Here is a 13,557-nt window from a genome sequence, read left to right as displayed (position 1 = left end):
CTGCTTTTGCACACTTTCTCTCTAAAAAGAAAAAAATGCATTCACCAATTATATTTTTTTATCGCTACAAAAAAAAAAATGCACTGACCCTTCTATTACTGCGGGCAGAATGACCTTGTTTAGAATGTGGCAGAGGCTGGGAGGGAGCAGGGAGTGACAGTGAGGCTGGCTAGGAAGCTGCTTTCCCCCCCTCCCTTCCATCAGGATACTGCCTCCATTCCTCTGGGATACTGCCTCCATTCCTCCATTCCTCTGGGCACTACCCACCGAGCCTTAATCATGCTTATGACAAACTGGTTCCTCAGCCCCGCCTCCCCATCATAGAGCTCTGACTCCAACATACATGCTCAGTTTTCCACCACCAGACGCTGGTTATGGCTCTCCTCCTGCCTGGAATGGCCTTCTCTCCTACGTGTCCTTCAAGATTGCCTTCAAATGTACTTCAGCCCTCCCCGCTTCCACACATGGGAAATGACCTCTTTCTTCCAAATGCTAAACTTTAGTTCATTTTTCACAAGTTACTGCTTTCTGCCTTAGGTTGGTTATTTGTGTATCTGTTTTCCCTACTGAATTATTAAGCATGTTGAGGGCAAAGCCTATGTTCTCTCATCTTTGAGTCATCCACAGTCCCTCATAAAGGACAGCCGTACAGGCTTTATTTGTGGGAAGAAGGGAGGGGACAGAGGGAAGGCACTGGAGTAGGTATGATTTCAGACCCTGGAAGATTCCTCTCACAAATCTCATCCATCTGGCCTGGGATGCTTCACAGCTCTGTAGAAGCCTAGGCTCCAACAGTTACAAAGGAAATCTTCAAGGGAGAGGAGACACTTTTCATCCTTATTATTCCCTTGGAGTCTCCTCTTAGACTCTTGTGAATGAGATTCAAATTCTTTCTGGAAATCGGGTTTTGAAAGGGAGAGAAAAGAAGGAAGGACACAGAGCTTTCATTGGCACACCAAAGGGAAATGCCTCCTGTTTCCTCATGGTGCCTTATGCATTTAGACAGTGTCAGATCAGATGCCCCCACTAACACACAATGCCCAGCACAGACCTTCAGTTGCCTAGTACTCTCTGGGAGAACAGACCCTTCCTTCCCATATTTCTTTCTCTCTCATTCCACAAGACAGAATGTCATTTGGGACCCCCCCCCCAAACTATAGACACCCAAAATATACATCCCTAGGGGAATAAAATATAGTGAGGTTGACTTGAGTGATTTTTATTGGCCATTTTGAAGGGATTCACAAGAAATGTGGAACTAATCAGGGAAGTGTTGGGAATAAACATTGCTAAGTACTGAAGTTTTCTCCCCAAATTCGCATGTTGAAGCCCTAACCCTTAATACCTCAGAATGTGATTGTGTTGGAGATAGGGCCTTTAAAAAGGTGATTAAGGTAAAATGAGATCACATTAGTAGGCTCTAATATAATCCAACTGGTGTCCTTATAAGAAGAGAAGATTAGGACAGAGATCTGTACGAACACAGAAGAGACCATGTGAGGACAAAGCGAAAAGGCGGCTGTATGTAAGCAAGGAAAGAGGCCTGAGGAGAAACCAAACCTGCCCACACCTTGATCTTGCACTTCCGGCCTCCCAAACCATGAGATGATAAATGTCTGTTGCTTAAGCCTCCCAGTCTGTGGGATTTTGTTGTGGCAGCCTGAACTGATACGAGCATGAAGGCACAGACGCCTTCATGTAAAATGAGGCTACAAACGAAAACTCTCCATCTCTTGTGACTGTGGAGCAGTGTATCACTCTGAGGGGTTTATTCGATAAACCATGGTGACTCAACATTACAGGCCCTGCCCAAACTGAGGCCAGAGAATCTAGTCAATGTATCTCAAAGTACCCCTTACAAGATGTCTACTCACTTAGAAAACATGAGTCGAACCACTGGACAAAAATGACAGCAAAATTATTAGGAGCCCCCAAAGCTCACCTCATAATGGTAAATGCTATTATTGATAAAAAAAAAAAAAAAAAGAACTAATACAATTTCTCTGGAATTTGTAAAAAACAAACCAACCGGTCTCGGTTTTCTTGAATGACCATTAAATGTAGAATTCTTGGGGCGCCTCGGTGGCTAGGTTGATTAAGCGTCCAACTTCAGCTCAGGTCATGATCTTGCAGTTCGCGAGTTCGAGCCCTGCATCAGGCTCTATGCTGGTGGCTCAGAGCCTGGAGTCTGCTTCGGATTCTATGTCTCCCTTTCTTTCTGCCCCTCCCCCACTCATGCTCTGTTTCTCTCAAAAATAAACATTAAAAGAATTTCAATGTAGAATTCTTATAGACACCACTGAGATGGAGTATCCCAACGGGCCTTAAAATAATGTTGGTGTTATGGCACAAGAACAGACACTCAGATCAATGGAACAGAATAGAGAACTCAGAAATGGAACCACAAACGTATGGCCAACTAATCTTTGACAAAGCAGGAAAGAATATCCCATGGAATAAAGACAGTCTCTTCAGCAAGTGGTACTGAGAAAACTGGACAGCGACATGCAGAAGAGTGAACCTGGACCACTTTCTTACACCATACACAAAAATAAAAAAATGGATGAAAGACCTCAATGTAAGACAGGAAGCCATCAAAATCCTCGAGGAGAAAGCAGGCAAAAACCTCTTTGATCTTGCCCGAAGCAACTTCTTACTCAACACGTCTCCAGAAGCAAGGGAAACAAAAGCAAAAATGAACTATTGGGACCTCATCAAAATAGAAAGCTTTTTTCTGCACAGCAAAGGAAACAATCAGCAAAACTAAAAGGCAACTGACAGAATGGGAGAAGATATTTGCAAATGACATATCAGATAAAGGGTTAGTATCCAAAATCTATAAAGAACTTATCAAATCAACACCCAAAAAACAAATAATCCAGTGAAGAAATGGGCAAAAGACATGAATAGACACTTCTCCAAGGAAGACATCCAGATGGCCAACCGACACATGAAAAAATGCTCAACATCACTCATCATCAGGGAAATACAAATCAAAACCACAATGAGATACCACCTTACACCTGTCAGAATGTCTAACAATAACAACTCAGGCAACAACAGATGTTGGTGAGGATGCGGAGAAAGAGGGTCTGTTTTGCATTGTTGGTGGGAATGCAAGCTGGTGCAGCCACTCTGGAAAACAGTATGGAGGTTCCTCAAAAAACTAAAAATAGAACTACCCTACGACCCAGCAATTGCACTACTAGGCATTTATCCACAGGATACAGGTGTGCTGTTTCGAAGGGACACATGCACCCCCATGTTTATAGCAGCACTATCAACAATAGCCTAAGTATGGAAAGAGCCCAAATGTCCATCGATGGATGAATGGATAAAGAAGATGTGGTATGTATATATACAATGGAGTACTACTCGGCAATTAAAAAGAATAAAATCTTGCCATTTGCAACTACGTGGATGGAACTGGAGGGTGTTATGCTAAGTGAAATTAGAGAAAGACAAAAATCATATGACTTCACTCATATGAGGACTTTAAGAGACAAAACAGATGAACGTAAGGGAAGGGAAACAAAAATAACATAAACAGAGAGAAGGACAAAACAAGAGACTCTTAAATATGGAGAACAAACTGAGGGTTACTGGAGGGGTTGTAGGAGGGGGGATGGGCTAAATGGGGAAGGGGTATTAAGGAATCTACTCCTGAAATCATCGTTTCACTATATGCTAACTAATTTGGATGTAAATTTTAAAAAATAAAAAATAAAATTAAACAAACAAACAAAAAATAATGTTGGTGTTATTACCTAAACCGTGCAAAAACAAGCTTACAAGTTATTCGCCTAATGAACCACTGACTTTCTTTGTGCTACAAGCACCACATCTTATCAAATTTCCTGTTTTGTAACCGGCACACTTTCCCTAGGAGACTTGAGTTTTCCATCATTTGCTTGTGTGGCCTTTGGCAACTTGTAGATGTGTGCTTAAAAAGAAGTGGTGTTTTCCAAGACAACACAATAGTCTGCTGTTGTAACTTCTGGGATGCAGGAGCAAGTCTGGGAGCTTGAGCTGCTTCCTGCCTATTTCCCAGACACTCGATGTGATCAGCTCTCCCCCATCTTCTCTATCCTCATCAGTGCCACTGCTGCCTGTGATTTTGCCATTTCACATGTGCTGAGCACTTCCCCCAGAGCAGACAGAGCCAGAGATGGGCCGTGAGGCGCTCTGGCATCTGTGTGCTACTTAATAGTACCTCGGGAAACAGGTTGCCTGGGAGTTGAAATGAAGAGCTGAAATGAGGCTGGTAATTAGTTCATGCCCTTCTGGATGTCCACTGTGAATAAGCGCTCCCATCCATGCATTATAATCATCTGTGCCGTCAGAGCAGATTGAAGGGCGTGTATGGGTTGGTCAAGCTGTATCTTTATCCATACATCTGACAAAAATATAGATGTTTTCACTTACATTTATTTGGTGGGGGATTTTAAGGCATGGTGCACTCAGATTTTAATTCAACTAATAGCTTTAGAGCAGCACTGTTCAATAGGAATATACACAAGCCACATTTGTCATTTAAAAATTTCTAGTTGCTGAATTTAAAAAGTAACATGTAACAGCTACAATTAATTTTAATAGTATTTTTTACTGGGTGTATATGCATTGGGTTATGATGTAGCCAAAATAGTATCATTTTGACATGTAAACAATATTTTAAAAAACATTAAAGAGATATTTACCCTTCATTTTTTTATATTAAATCTAAATCTGATGAGTTTTCACAGTCCACCTCAAGTGCTAAATTTTAACCAGAAATGCTTGAACTGTATTTAGATTTCATAAAATTTAGTTTAAAAAGTAGATTCATTAGGGTGCTGGGGTGGCTCAGTCGGTTAAGTGTCCGACCTCGGCTCAGGTCATGATCTCACGGTTCGTGAGTTTGAGCCCCACGTCAGGCTCTGTGCTGACAGCTCAAAGCCTGGAGCCTGCTTCAGATTCTGTCTCCGTCTCTCTCTGCCCCTTCCCAGCTTATACTCGGTCTCTCTCTCTCAAAAATAAACATTAAAAAAAAAAAGTAGATTCATTCACATACCCAAAGTTGTTCCAAACAAAAACTGAATTATTCTTTTAACTTTAGATTTAGATTCAATTAAAAATTCAGCTCTTCAGGTACACTAAATATTTTTCAAGCACTAATAAGTGCATGTAGCTAGCAGCTGCCATATTGCCATAGACCCTGAGCACCTACTATGTGCATCACAGCAGGTAAGGCAAGGATGAGTCAGACACAGCCCTTGTTTCCTCTGGCGGGGGGGCGGGGGGCGGGGGGGTTGGGCAGCCTGTGGATGAGGCACAACGCAAACAGCAATAATGTAAGGCAGGCTACCACACTTGCTAAGGACACAGAAAGGAAGGCATTGCAGGGAGAGAAAAAGGCATGCGCAAAGGAAGGCTGGGGGCAAAGAAACGATCATGTAGAGATTGGAAATTATGGTTGGACATATGCCTAGGAGGGTAGAAATTAAAGTTTAAAAAGACAGCCTGGGGCAGTTCTGCTGATAGCCTCAAATAGCAGGCCAAAGAGTTTGTTCTCAATCCACTGTCAGTGGGGAAAAAAGTTCCTGGTGAGGATGAGTCTTTTGGAAAGATTCACTTGGTATTGATGCAGCAATAGATGGGGGATGGTTTGGTGGCTAAAAAACCAATTAGTTACTGAACCAGTCCAAGCAAAATACAATGAAACAACGGGGGAGGTGCTAGGAAAGGAAAGAAAATTCAAAATTTAATAAATATGTACATAAGGATACCAGGACTTGGCAATGTGGCCAGGAATTCAAAGAAAAAGAGGAGTCGGAGAATTCTGTAGCAGCTAAAATAAGGAAGTAGAGATGAAAGACTGGATGGGAAAAGTTATTTCTAATGTATCTGCATATAAATGTTTTAAAAGGAGATTGGAATATGTGTACATATGGGCTGGTAGGGGGCGGGAGGAGACCTTTGGGCAGACATGAAAAGAAATCAAAATCTATTTATAGAATGGCCAAATTAGCAGAATGGGTGACTTTCTAAGAAATAATGTATACTATTCCAACAGTGGGGACGAGGAGGGAATCTGAGTAAATTAAATTACAGTACCATTTGTTAGAAAGCTATGCAGCTGCAGGGGCACCTGGGTGGCTCAGTCGGTTAAGCCTCTGACTTCAGCTCAGGTCATGATCTCACAGACCGTGGGTTCGAGCCCTGCGTCAATGCTCTGTGCTGACAGCTCAAAGCTTAGAGCCTGCTTCAGATTCTGTGTCTCCTTCTCTGCCCCTCCCCCACTCACACTCTTTTTCTCTCTCAAAACTTAAAAAATTTTAAAAAAGAGAAAGTTATGCAGCTGTTAAAAATTATGGCTCTTAAATTATATCAAAGGATATGGAAAACTGCTTAATATATACTTTTAAATGAGAACTTTCAGTTTGAATAAAAAGATTCCAATTTTATTTAAAAAAGGTATGCACCTAGGGATGCCTGGGTGGGTCAGTTGGTTAAGCCTCCAACTCTTGATTTTGGCTCAGGTCATGATCTTGTGATTTGTTAGATAGAGCCCTGCACTGACAGCACAGAACCTACTTGGGATTCTTTCTCTCCCTTTTTCTCTGCTGCTCCCTCGCTCTTTCTCTCTTTCTCTCTCTCTCAAAATAAATAAATAAACATTTTTTTTAAAGATATGCACCTACATTCTGTATATCACATAAAATGTGTGGAAGGACTCATACTAAGTGGTTAGCAAGCATGGATGAGCTCTGGGGAGTAAGACTGAGGGGGCAAGGGCTTTTGCTTTTTATATTTTGCTACTGCTTGAACTTGCTACAGAGAACATCTTATTTTGAGTTTTAAAAAGGGAGACAGGGTACCCGGGTGGCTCAGTTGGTTGAGCATCCAACTCTTGATTTGGGCTCAGCTTGTGATCCTGGGGTCATGGGATTGAGACCCATGTTGGACTCCACACTGAGTGTGGAGCCTGCTTAAGATTCTCTCTCTCCCTCTCTGCCCCTCTCTCCTTCTCACGCATGCACTCTCTCTCTCTCTCAGAAACAAAACAAAACAAAACAAAAACAACAATAAAAAGGTAGACAAAGGTCAAACTATGTATTCATACATCAAAAAAAAAAAAACGACTGAAGGGATTTATCCCAAAAAATTATCTCTGGGCCATTTTAATTTTCTTATTACAATTTTTTTTATATTCTAAAATAAATATGTAATACTTCTATAATTAGAAAAAAAGTCATAAAAGGAAATAACCTATAATACCAATGGTACAATCAATTTTAAATCTGTTTGCAAAGCCAAAGGTTACAGGGTTGGGTGTTCTTTAAAGAGGTTTGGATCCAATTTCTTTTACTTCTTTGGGGCTCATGCTTACTTTTATTGCTGCTGAAGTGATTTCCACATTTTTTTTAATGATTTCCATTCAGTGTGGCCAAAAAGGAAAATCGAGGCCAACCACAAGGCAAGCCTTCCTGAGAGGAGACAAAAAGCCTCTGTAACCTGTGGAATGAAAACTTTACCAGGAGAACGTGACTCTTTTGTCATGAATGACTTCAATTGCTGGTGGACAGAAATTTTTAACGAGAACAAAGAACATCGAAGCGATTTCAGTGCCCTGGTTGTCAATCCAGGCCAAGCACACTAGTAACTTTATATTATAACGATGAGGACAAAGAACAAGGTGTCCCATTCACTGCCAGGCTCCTGCAACCAGAGGGTCCCGGGCCTTTGCAGAACCTTTCACTGAGGTGGAAGGGAGAAGGAACTCTCAAGGAGCACAAAAAGGGCTGTGAGCAAGTAAATCAGCATCAGCCGTATACATAATGGCAGAGAATGGGTACAGAGATGAAACGATGTCGTCTGATCATTCACCAATGGAAAGATGTGCACTAAATCAGGGTCTTTTCTGTCTGACGCTGTTGTTTTTACTGAACAGTTAAGCGCCCAAGGAAATACCAGTTGGGTCTTAAAGACAATTTATAGCTGGGTTGGCCTCATTGCACCTGGCTGTGTTTTGACAGCAGGTTTCGTCAGTTTATAGCAGAAATTCTTGTCTACACTATAAGCTGTCACAAACGCAACTAGACCTTGGAAAAAATGTACCACTCAGAGGCAAATCTCCCTTTCGCCGCACCCCTCCCACTTTTAATGAAAAGCAAAAGCCTCCTGCTGGTGGCACAGCCTCCTTCTCTTCAGGGGAAATCAGGGAACCTCCTGGGACCAAGAGGGTCAGCCCCAGTGTTACAACCCAAGCAGGGTGCGCCTGCTTCTGGGCACCCGATTAAGGACTCTTTCTTTCCTCTTCCCTGAGGGCTAACTGCTGAATACAGCGGCCTTGTTGTTCGGAGCCAGGAAATTTCAGGATTCTGCTCTCTGAGCTCCCTACTCTTCCCAGCTGCCAGGCCGCGGAAAGAATGTCTGGGCGCCTTGCAACCGCCTGGCCTCGGAGCACAAGGCATGCAGCTTTGGCGAATGCCCTCTGCCCCCATCTAAAACAAGAAGGCAGTGCTTGGCTAGTTGGGATCAGACAATCCTTAACTTTGTTTTTGAGATTTTTCTAGTCGGCAAATGGCCTGGCAATGACTTCGGCAAATGACTTCCACCACCGTGGAAGTCACAGAACCTCCTTACAATACCTAGGAGGTGAGAGCACTGGCTCCCGGGACAAGGTGCTGCCTTATCCACTCCTGTTTTGTTTCGCTTTTTTAGACCTCAGGATTTTATTCTTTTCTGCTCCCAAGGACTGGGCCAAACAAATAACTTTTAACAGGTGCCACGCATCCCCGAACAGAAGGCAATGCGTCCTTTTTAGGAATGAGTTCATGGTGGCTGGTGGCCGACATCTCCCCCCGTGGGACAGAAAGGACAAAGATGCAAAGAGAGGATGAAAAGGTAATGGAGAGCAGCCCCTCCTGTTCCTTAATTTCATGGTTCACAGACATTCATTGACATTCAGACACTCCCAAGGGGAAGCTCATATAACCAGCCATGAAACCAGAAACGAGCAAGCTAAGGGGGCTGCTTGCCTGGACCCAGGGCAGAGTTTCTCACAGCCATGGGGGTCCACTCCCAGACACTAGGGCCCACTGTGATGGGTCTGCAGCTGCTCGGGGGACCAGCCCAGATTGGGAAGCTCCAGGCCTGCAGAGTCCTTTGACCAGCCCCATGCAGGATGCCTCCCTCGACTTCCCAGGGCCCATGCTCTAGTGAGGGTCAGCACTCGGGGGCTGCCCTTCAGGCTCCAGGAAGCACAGGACCTGGGAAGAGTGGAGAGAGAGGAGGCCTCAAGCCAGGTAGTTCCTGTGGAGCCGAGGCTGGGTGGGAACGTCTCTCCCACAGAGGTGCCCATGGGCCGAAAGAGGAGGAGACAGCAAAACCTTCAGGAGGGGCAGGTCCTGGTCCCTAAGACAGAGAGATGAATCTAAATAGCGCATGCAAATAGGACCAGCTTGAGGCAGGGATGCAGAGCCAGAGGAGGAAGCTGAGGAGCTAGCTGCACCGGGGAAATGATGGGGAATGAGGACACAACAGGTCAGAGGAGAGCTGCAGGTGAGCCAGCTCACTCATTCATCTGGCTGTGTCCAAAGAGCAGAGCTGGAGGCCACCTGCTCAACCCACTAGTAGCCTCGAAGTGCTGCCTGGTGACAGCACCCAAAACATACACCACACTTTGCAAGATCTCATTTAACACACTGCTCAAGGTCAACCAGGCGCCCTCCTACAGCAACACTTGAGGCAGAGGCCAGAGGCACACGTCATGATGGCAGGCTGACAAGGGTGGGAGACTGTCATTTTCCCGACTCAGGGATACTCCAACTCAGCCAGATGATTAATTTTATATTTACACACATAAGTAAATCACTGTCCTAAGCAATACACCAAGCAGCAAGCTTTACTATCCTCCACAGACTCTCCTGAGCAGCAATGTTGGGCGCACCTGGGGTATTCCAGAACTCTCAAGCCAGTCTCGGAAGATGTTCTCCACAGACAACTCAAGCCTTTAAAAATAAAATGAAAAGGAAAGGATTAAAAAGGTACAGAGCACTTATTATATAGCACGTTTCTATGGTACCTCACAGCATCTGTCTTCCAGAGAGGTAGCTGCTCTCTGGAGAAAGCAACGCTGTCCCAGGTTAAAGTGCAGGGGGGTACCCAGCCACACTCAGGACAGCTTCGGTCAATAGGAAGGTGCACCATGAAATCTAAACATCAGAGGCACACCATTGTAGGTGCTCTCAATGCCTTGGCAGGAACTGTTTGGTTGGGAGTACCGATTCAGGGACGATAGGGCATGTCCACAGGACACATCAGGCGTGACCACTTCCCCCAGAGCTGACGGCACAGTGAAATCCGAATGCTGTAGCACTAAGTACACCAAAGTGACATTTGAACTTTATCGTGACGAGGGGCTGTGACAGGCATAAATGGTGCAATTCACCGTCAGAGCACAGATGGGCTTGGCTGCAGGAGTGCACACGGTTTCCACGCCTCTGTTTTAAGCAGGCCCACATTCTGCTTTATTTGAAACATTACAGTTGCTTGTTAAGTCTGACCCAAAGTCAGCTGAAATTCTTTTTTTTTTTTTTTTACGTTTATTCATTTTTCAGAGATGGAGAGAGAAAGAGAATGAGCGAGGGAGGAGCAGAGAGACAGGGAGACACAGAATCTGAAACAGGCTCCAGGCTCCAAGCTGTCAGCACAGAGCCCGATGCAGGGCTCGAACTCACGGACCATGAGATCATGACCTGAGCTGAAGTCGGCCGCTCAACCGACTGAGCCACCTAGGCGCCCCAGCTGAAATTCTTTTGGTTTCAGGTCCTGCTGATTTGAATACTCCTTACATTTGTGAAATATCCAGTATATTTAGGGTCAAGAGACCTTAGGTTGTGTCTTCCTGTCTTCCTGGGCTAATGATGTTTAAAGCAACCCCAGCCCACTTCTAGATAACTCCCACTCATGCCCCGTATCTCTGCTCGCAGAGGCCTTTCCCAAGCCCTCTCCCAGGCTGTGTGTGACACCCACTGTGCTCCCTGTCCCCTGCGCCACAGCATTCATCAGTTTGTAACTGTCATTTATTTAACCACTTGCCCTTTACCTGTCCCCTCGCTGGGTTGAAGCTCTCTGAGATCAGGGTCTAATGTCTGTTTTACTCACTTCTCTAAATCCAGAACGGAGACCAGTTCCTGGTGTAAGACGATTCCCACTGGTATTTTTTATTGGAATGAGTGAAAACACATTTCACAGTAGACTCAATAAAAAATATTCCCTTTTAATTTAAAAATTACCTTTCCCAGTAAGAGATTCCCAAGGTGTTAGGCTCCAAAACGTTAAAAAACTGTATATATATAGAATATCCCTTTCCTCCCTCCCTTTAGGGCTTGCAGAGAAGCCGTGGAAAGATACAGTGCTGTCTGCATTGTGAAGGTACTGAAGGCCAGCGCTCCTTTCACCTCCCAGGCTGGGAAGTGGTGGGAAAGGGAGGAGGGAAAAGTGGGTGGGGGTGGGGAAGAGGGGGCCGGACTGATATTTTCACTTCTTTTTTCTTCCCCAGTGAGAAGCAAGTCGCTGGGTGCCTTGGTCTTCCCGGGGCCAGGGCAAAAGCAAAGGTTGCCGAAGGGCTCAGCTGTTGGTATTTCCAAACAAAACAGGGGGCAAGAGGGACTACACAGACAAAGCAGTTTGGATTCATTTTCAAGCTGATGTCCATCTGTGGGATGAACAGCAGGAGAAGGGGAGAGGCCAGCGGTGGAGAAGGGGAGAGTGACGACCTCCCAAGGCTGCTCACCCTGGGCTCATCCAGGTTCCCAGACTCAGTGGAATTATTGGATGTGCCTCGTGTGCAGGTACCACCGGGTGCCACTGTCCCCGAGCCTTGCCCCACCTCTTTGTGGCCAGTTAGCCACATCAATCCAGGTGTGAGTGGCCAAGCTCCCCCTCATGACCATGAGAGTGTAGAGATGTGTGTGCATGCACGTGTGCACTCATGTGCCTGTGTGTGTGTGTGCAGCACATGGGGCAGGGGTGGGTGGATGACTGGAAGAGAGGAGGTGGCTCCCAGAACACCTTAAATCCAGGTCACTGTTTCTTTTTGAGCTTGGTTGGTGGCACGGAGCAGTGCTGGAAATGCCTGTAACAGGCCTGATTGATCTGCTGGGGGGAGTAGGCAGGGCTGAAGGGGCCTCTTGGAGAAGTATCTGAGGAAACTCAAAGTGGTCTTATTTTCTAAGGAAATGTGAGGGGCTGCAAAGGCAGAGACTGTATAATTTCCACTGAAGACAAGGTGCTCCATGCAAGGCCTGCTAGTTTGGAACAAATGCAGACCATTCCCACCTTGTCTGGCACTCAGGAGGGCGGGTCATTTGGTGGTGCTGGGTTCCTGCCCTGGGGCCTCAACAACTGTGGGGGGGGATCTGCTGGTGCTCTAAGTTGTCTGTCCTGATTGAGAGGCATGCCTGCTTTCTTCCTGTCCTTCCTTCCCAGAAGCTTTGCTGAAGCTTCTCCTAAGCCGCCCATTCATCTGCTTCCTTTCCTGGGTCAGGAGCCCTGGGGCCAGAAGCTCCTGTCGCCATCCTTCCAGCGAACTCAGGAAAGCCAAAGCAAGAGGCTCACTCTGACCTGAGCTCTGTTGTGCTGTGGCATTCTAGAAAAACAGGCATTCTTAAATCTTGCACAACTTGAGAGGAAGACAGGGAATTTAGAAAGGATTTAGACAAGAGTGGTAGTGAGGATCAAAGGGCCGAGTGCATTGGATCCGCAAGGGAGGTCAAGGGAACTGGGATTAAATGTCCTGAAGAAGAGAAGTCTGGGAGTGACTTCATGGCCATTTTTGAGTGATTTTACAAAAGATGGCGAACAGCTGTTGTGCCTCCCCGTGGAGGAGTAAGAGCACGGACATAAATTTCCTTCAGGGAATTTTAGCTTAAAAACACGTTGTTAGGGGTGGCATGGGGAGGGGCTGAGGAGTTGAGTCCTGGAATGCTACTGAGCAAGGCCCAGTCTTCACCAGAGAAAACTGAAGAACAGGCAGTGCCTCCTGCCTGCGGGCGTTCATTCCCTGCATAGATCTATAGGGCACAGGTTTCTGGGGAAGGCTCAGATTGGAAACCCTGGGGCCTGTCTGGTAGGGACACACAACAGACATAGTCACCGTGCTGCCAGGGCCTGCGTGGAGAGGTGGGACTATATGTGGAAGGGGCACCGGCTGCATCAGGTGCGACAGCTAGAAGGAGGACAGTGGGAGGTGTGTTAGGGGAGCTTTTTTTTGAAGCTTATTTATTTATATTGAGAGATAGAGTATGCTCATGCAAGCAGGCTGCTGGCAGAGAGAGAGGGAAAGAGAGAGTCCCAAGCAGGCTCTGTGCTGTCAGTGCAGAGCCCTACACGGGGCTCGATCCCACAAACCGTGAGATCATGACGAAATAAAGAGTTTGATTTAACTGACTGCACCACTCAGGCATGCCAGGAGTCTTCCTAAAGGAAGCAAAGCTTGGACCACGTCATGGAGGAAGGCTGTGCTGTGCCCAGTGATGGAGCAGGACCAGTAAAAGAGAAGGAAAGTGCATG

At 45.6% G+C, this 13,557-nt stretch overlaps 1 protein-coding gene across 14 annotated transcripts in view; it reads right to left on the bottom strand.

Annotated features, from left to right (window-relative positions):
• The window catches only part of LOC122475127 (aminopeptidase O (putative)), a 343,878-nt gene that overhangs the window by 92,671 nt on the left and 237,650 nt on the right, over positions 1-13,557 (bottom strand). For all 14 annotated transcript variants that reach the window (XR_006295098.1, XR_006295097.1, XM_043566830.1 and 11 more), the window contains exon 11: positions 9,932-9,992. Coding sequence is in view for 12 of the 14 variants with exons in the window: in XM_043566830.1 (XP_043422765.1) it covers positions 9,932-9,992 (61 nt within the window). In the remaining 2 variants the exon portion in view is untranslated. The remainder of the gene's footprint in view (positions 1-9,931; positions 9,993-13,557) is intronic.

This window comes from Prionailurus bengalensis, chromosome D4, assembly GCF_016509475.1.
Source record: "Prionailurus bengalensis isolate Pbe53 chromosome D4, Fcat_Pben_1.1_paternal_pri, whole genome shotgun sequence".
Classification (NCBI taxonomy): domain Eukaryota; kingdom Metazoa; phylum Chordata; class Mammalia; order Carnivora; family Felidae; genus Prionailurus; species Prionailurus bengalensis.
The sequence above is the reverse complement of the archived record's forward strand: the minus strand, read 5'-3'. Positions and strand labels throughout refer to the sequence as shown.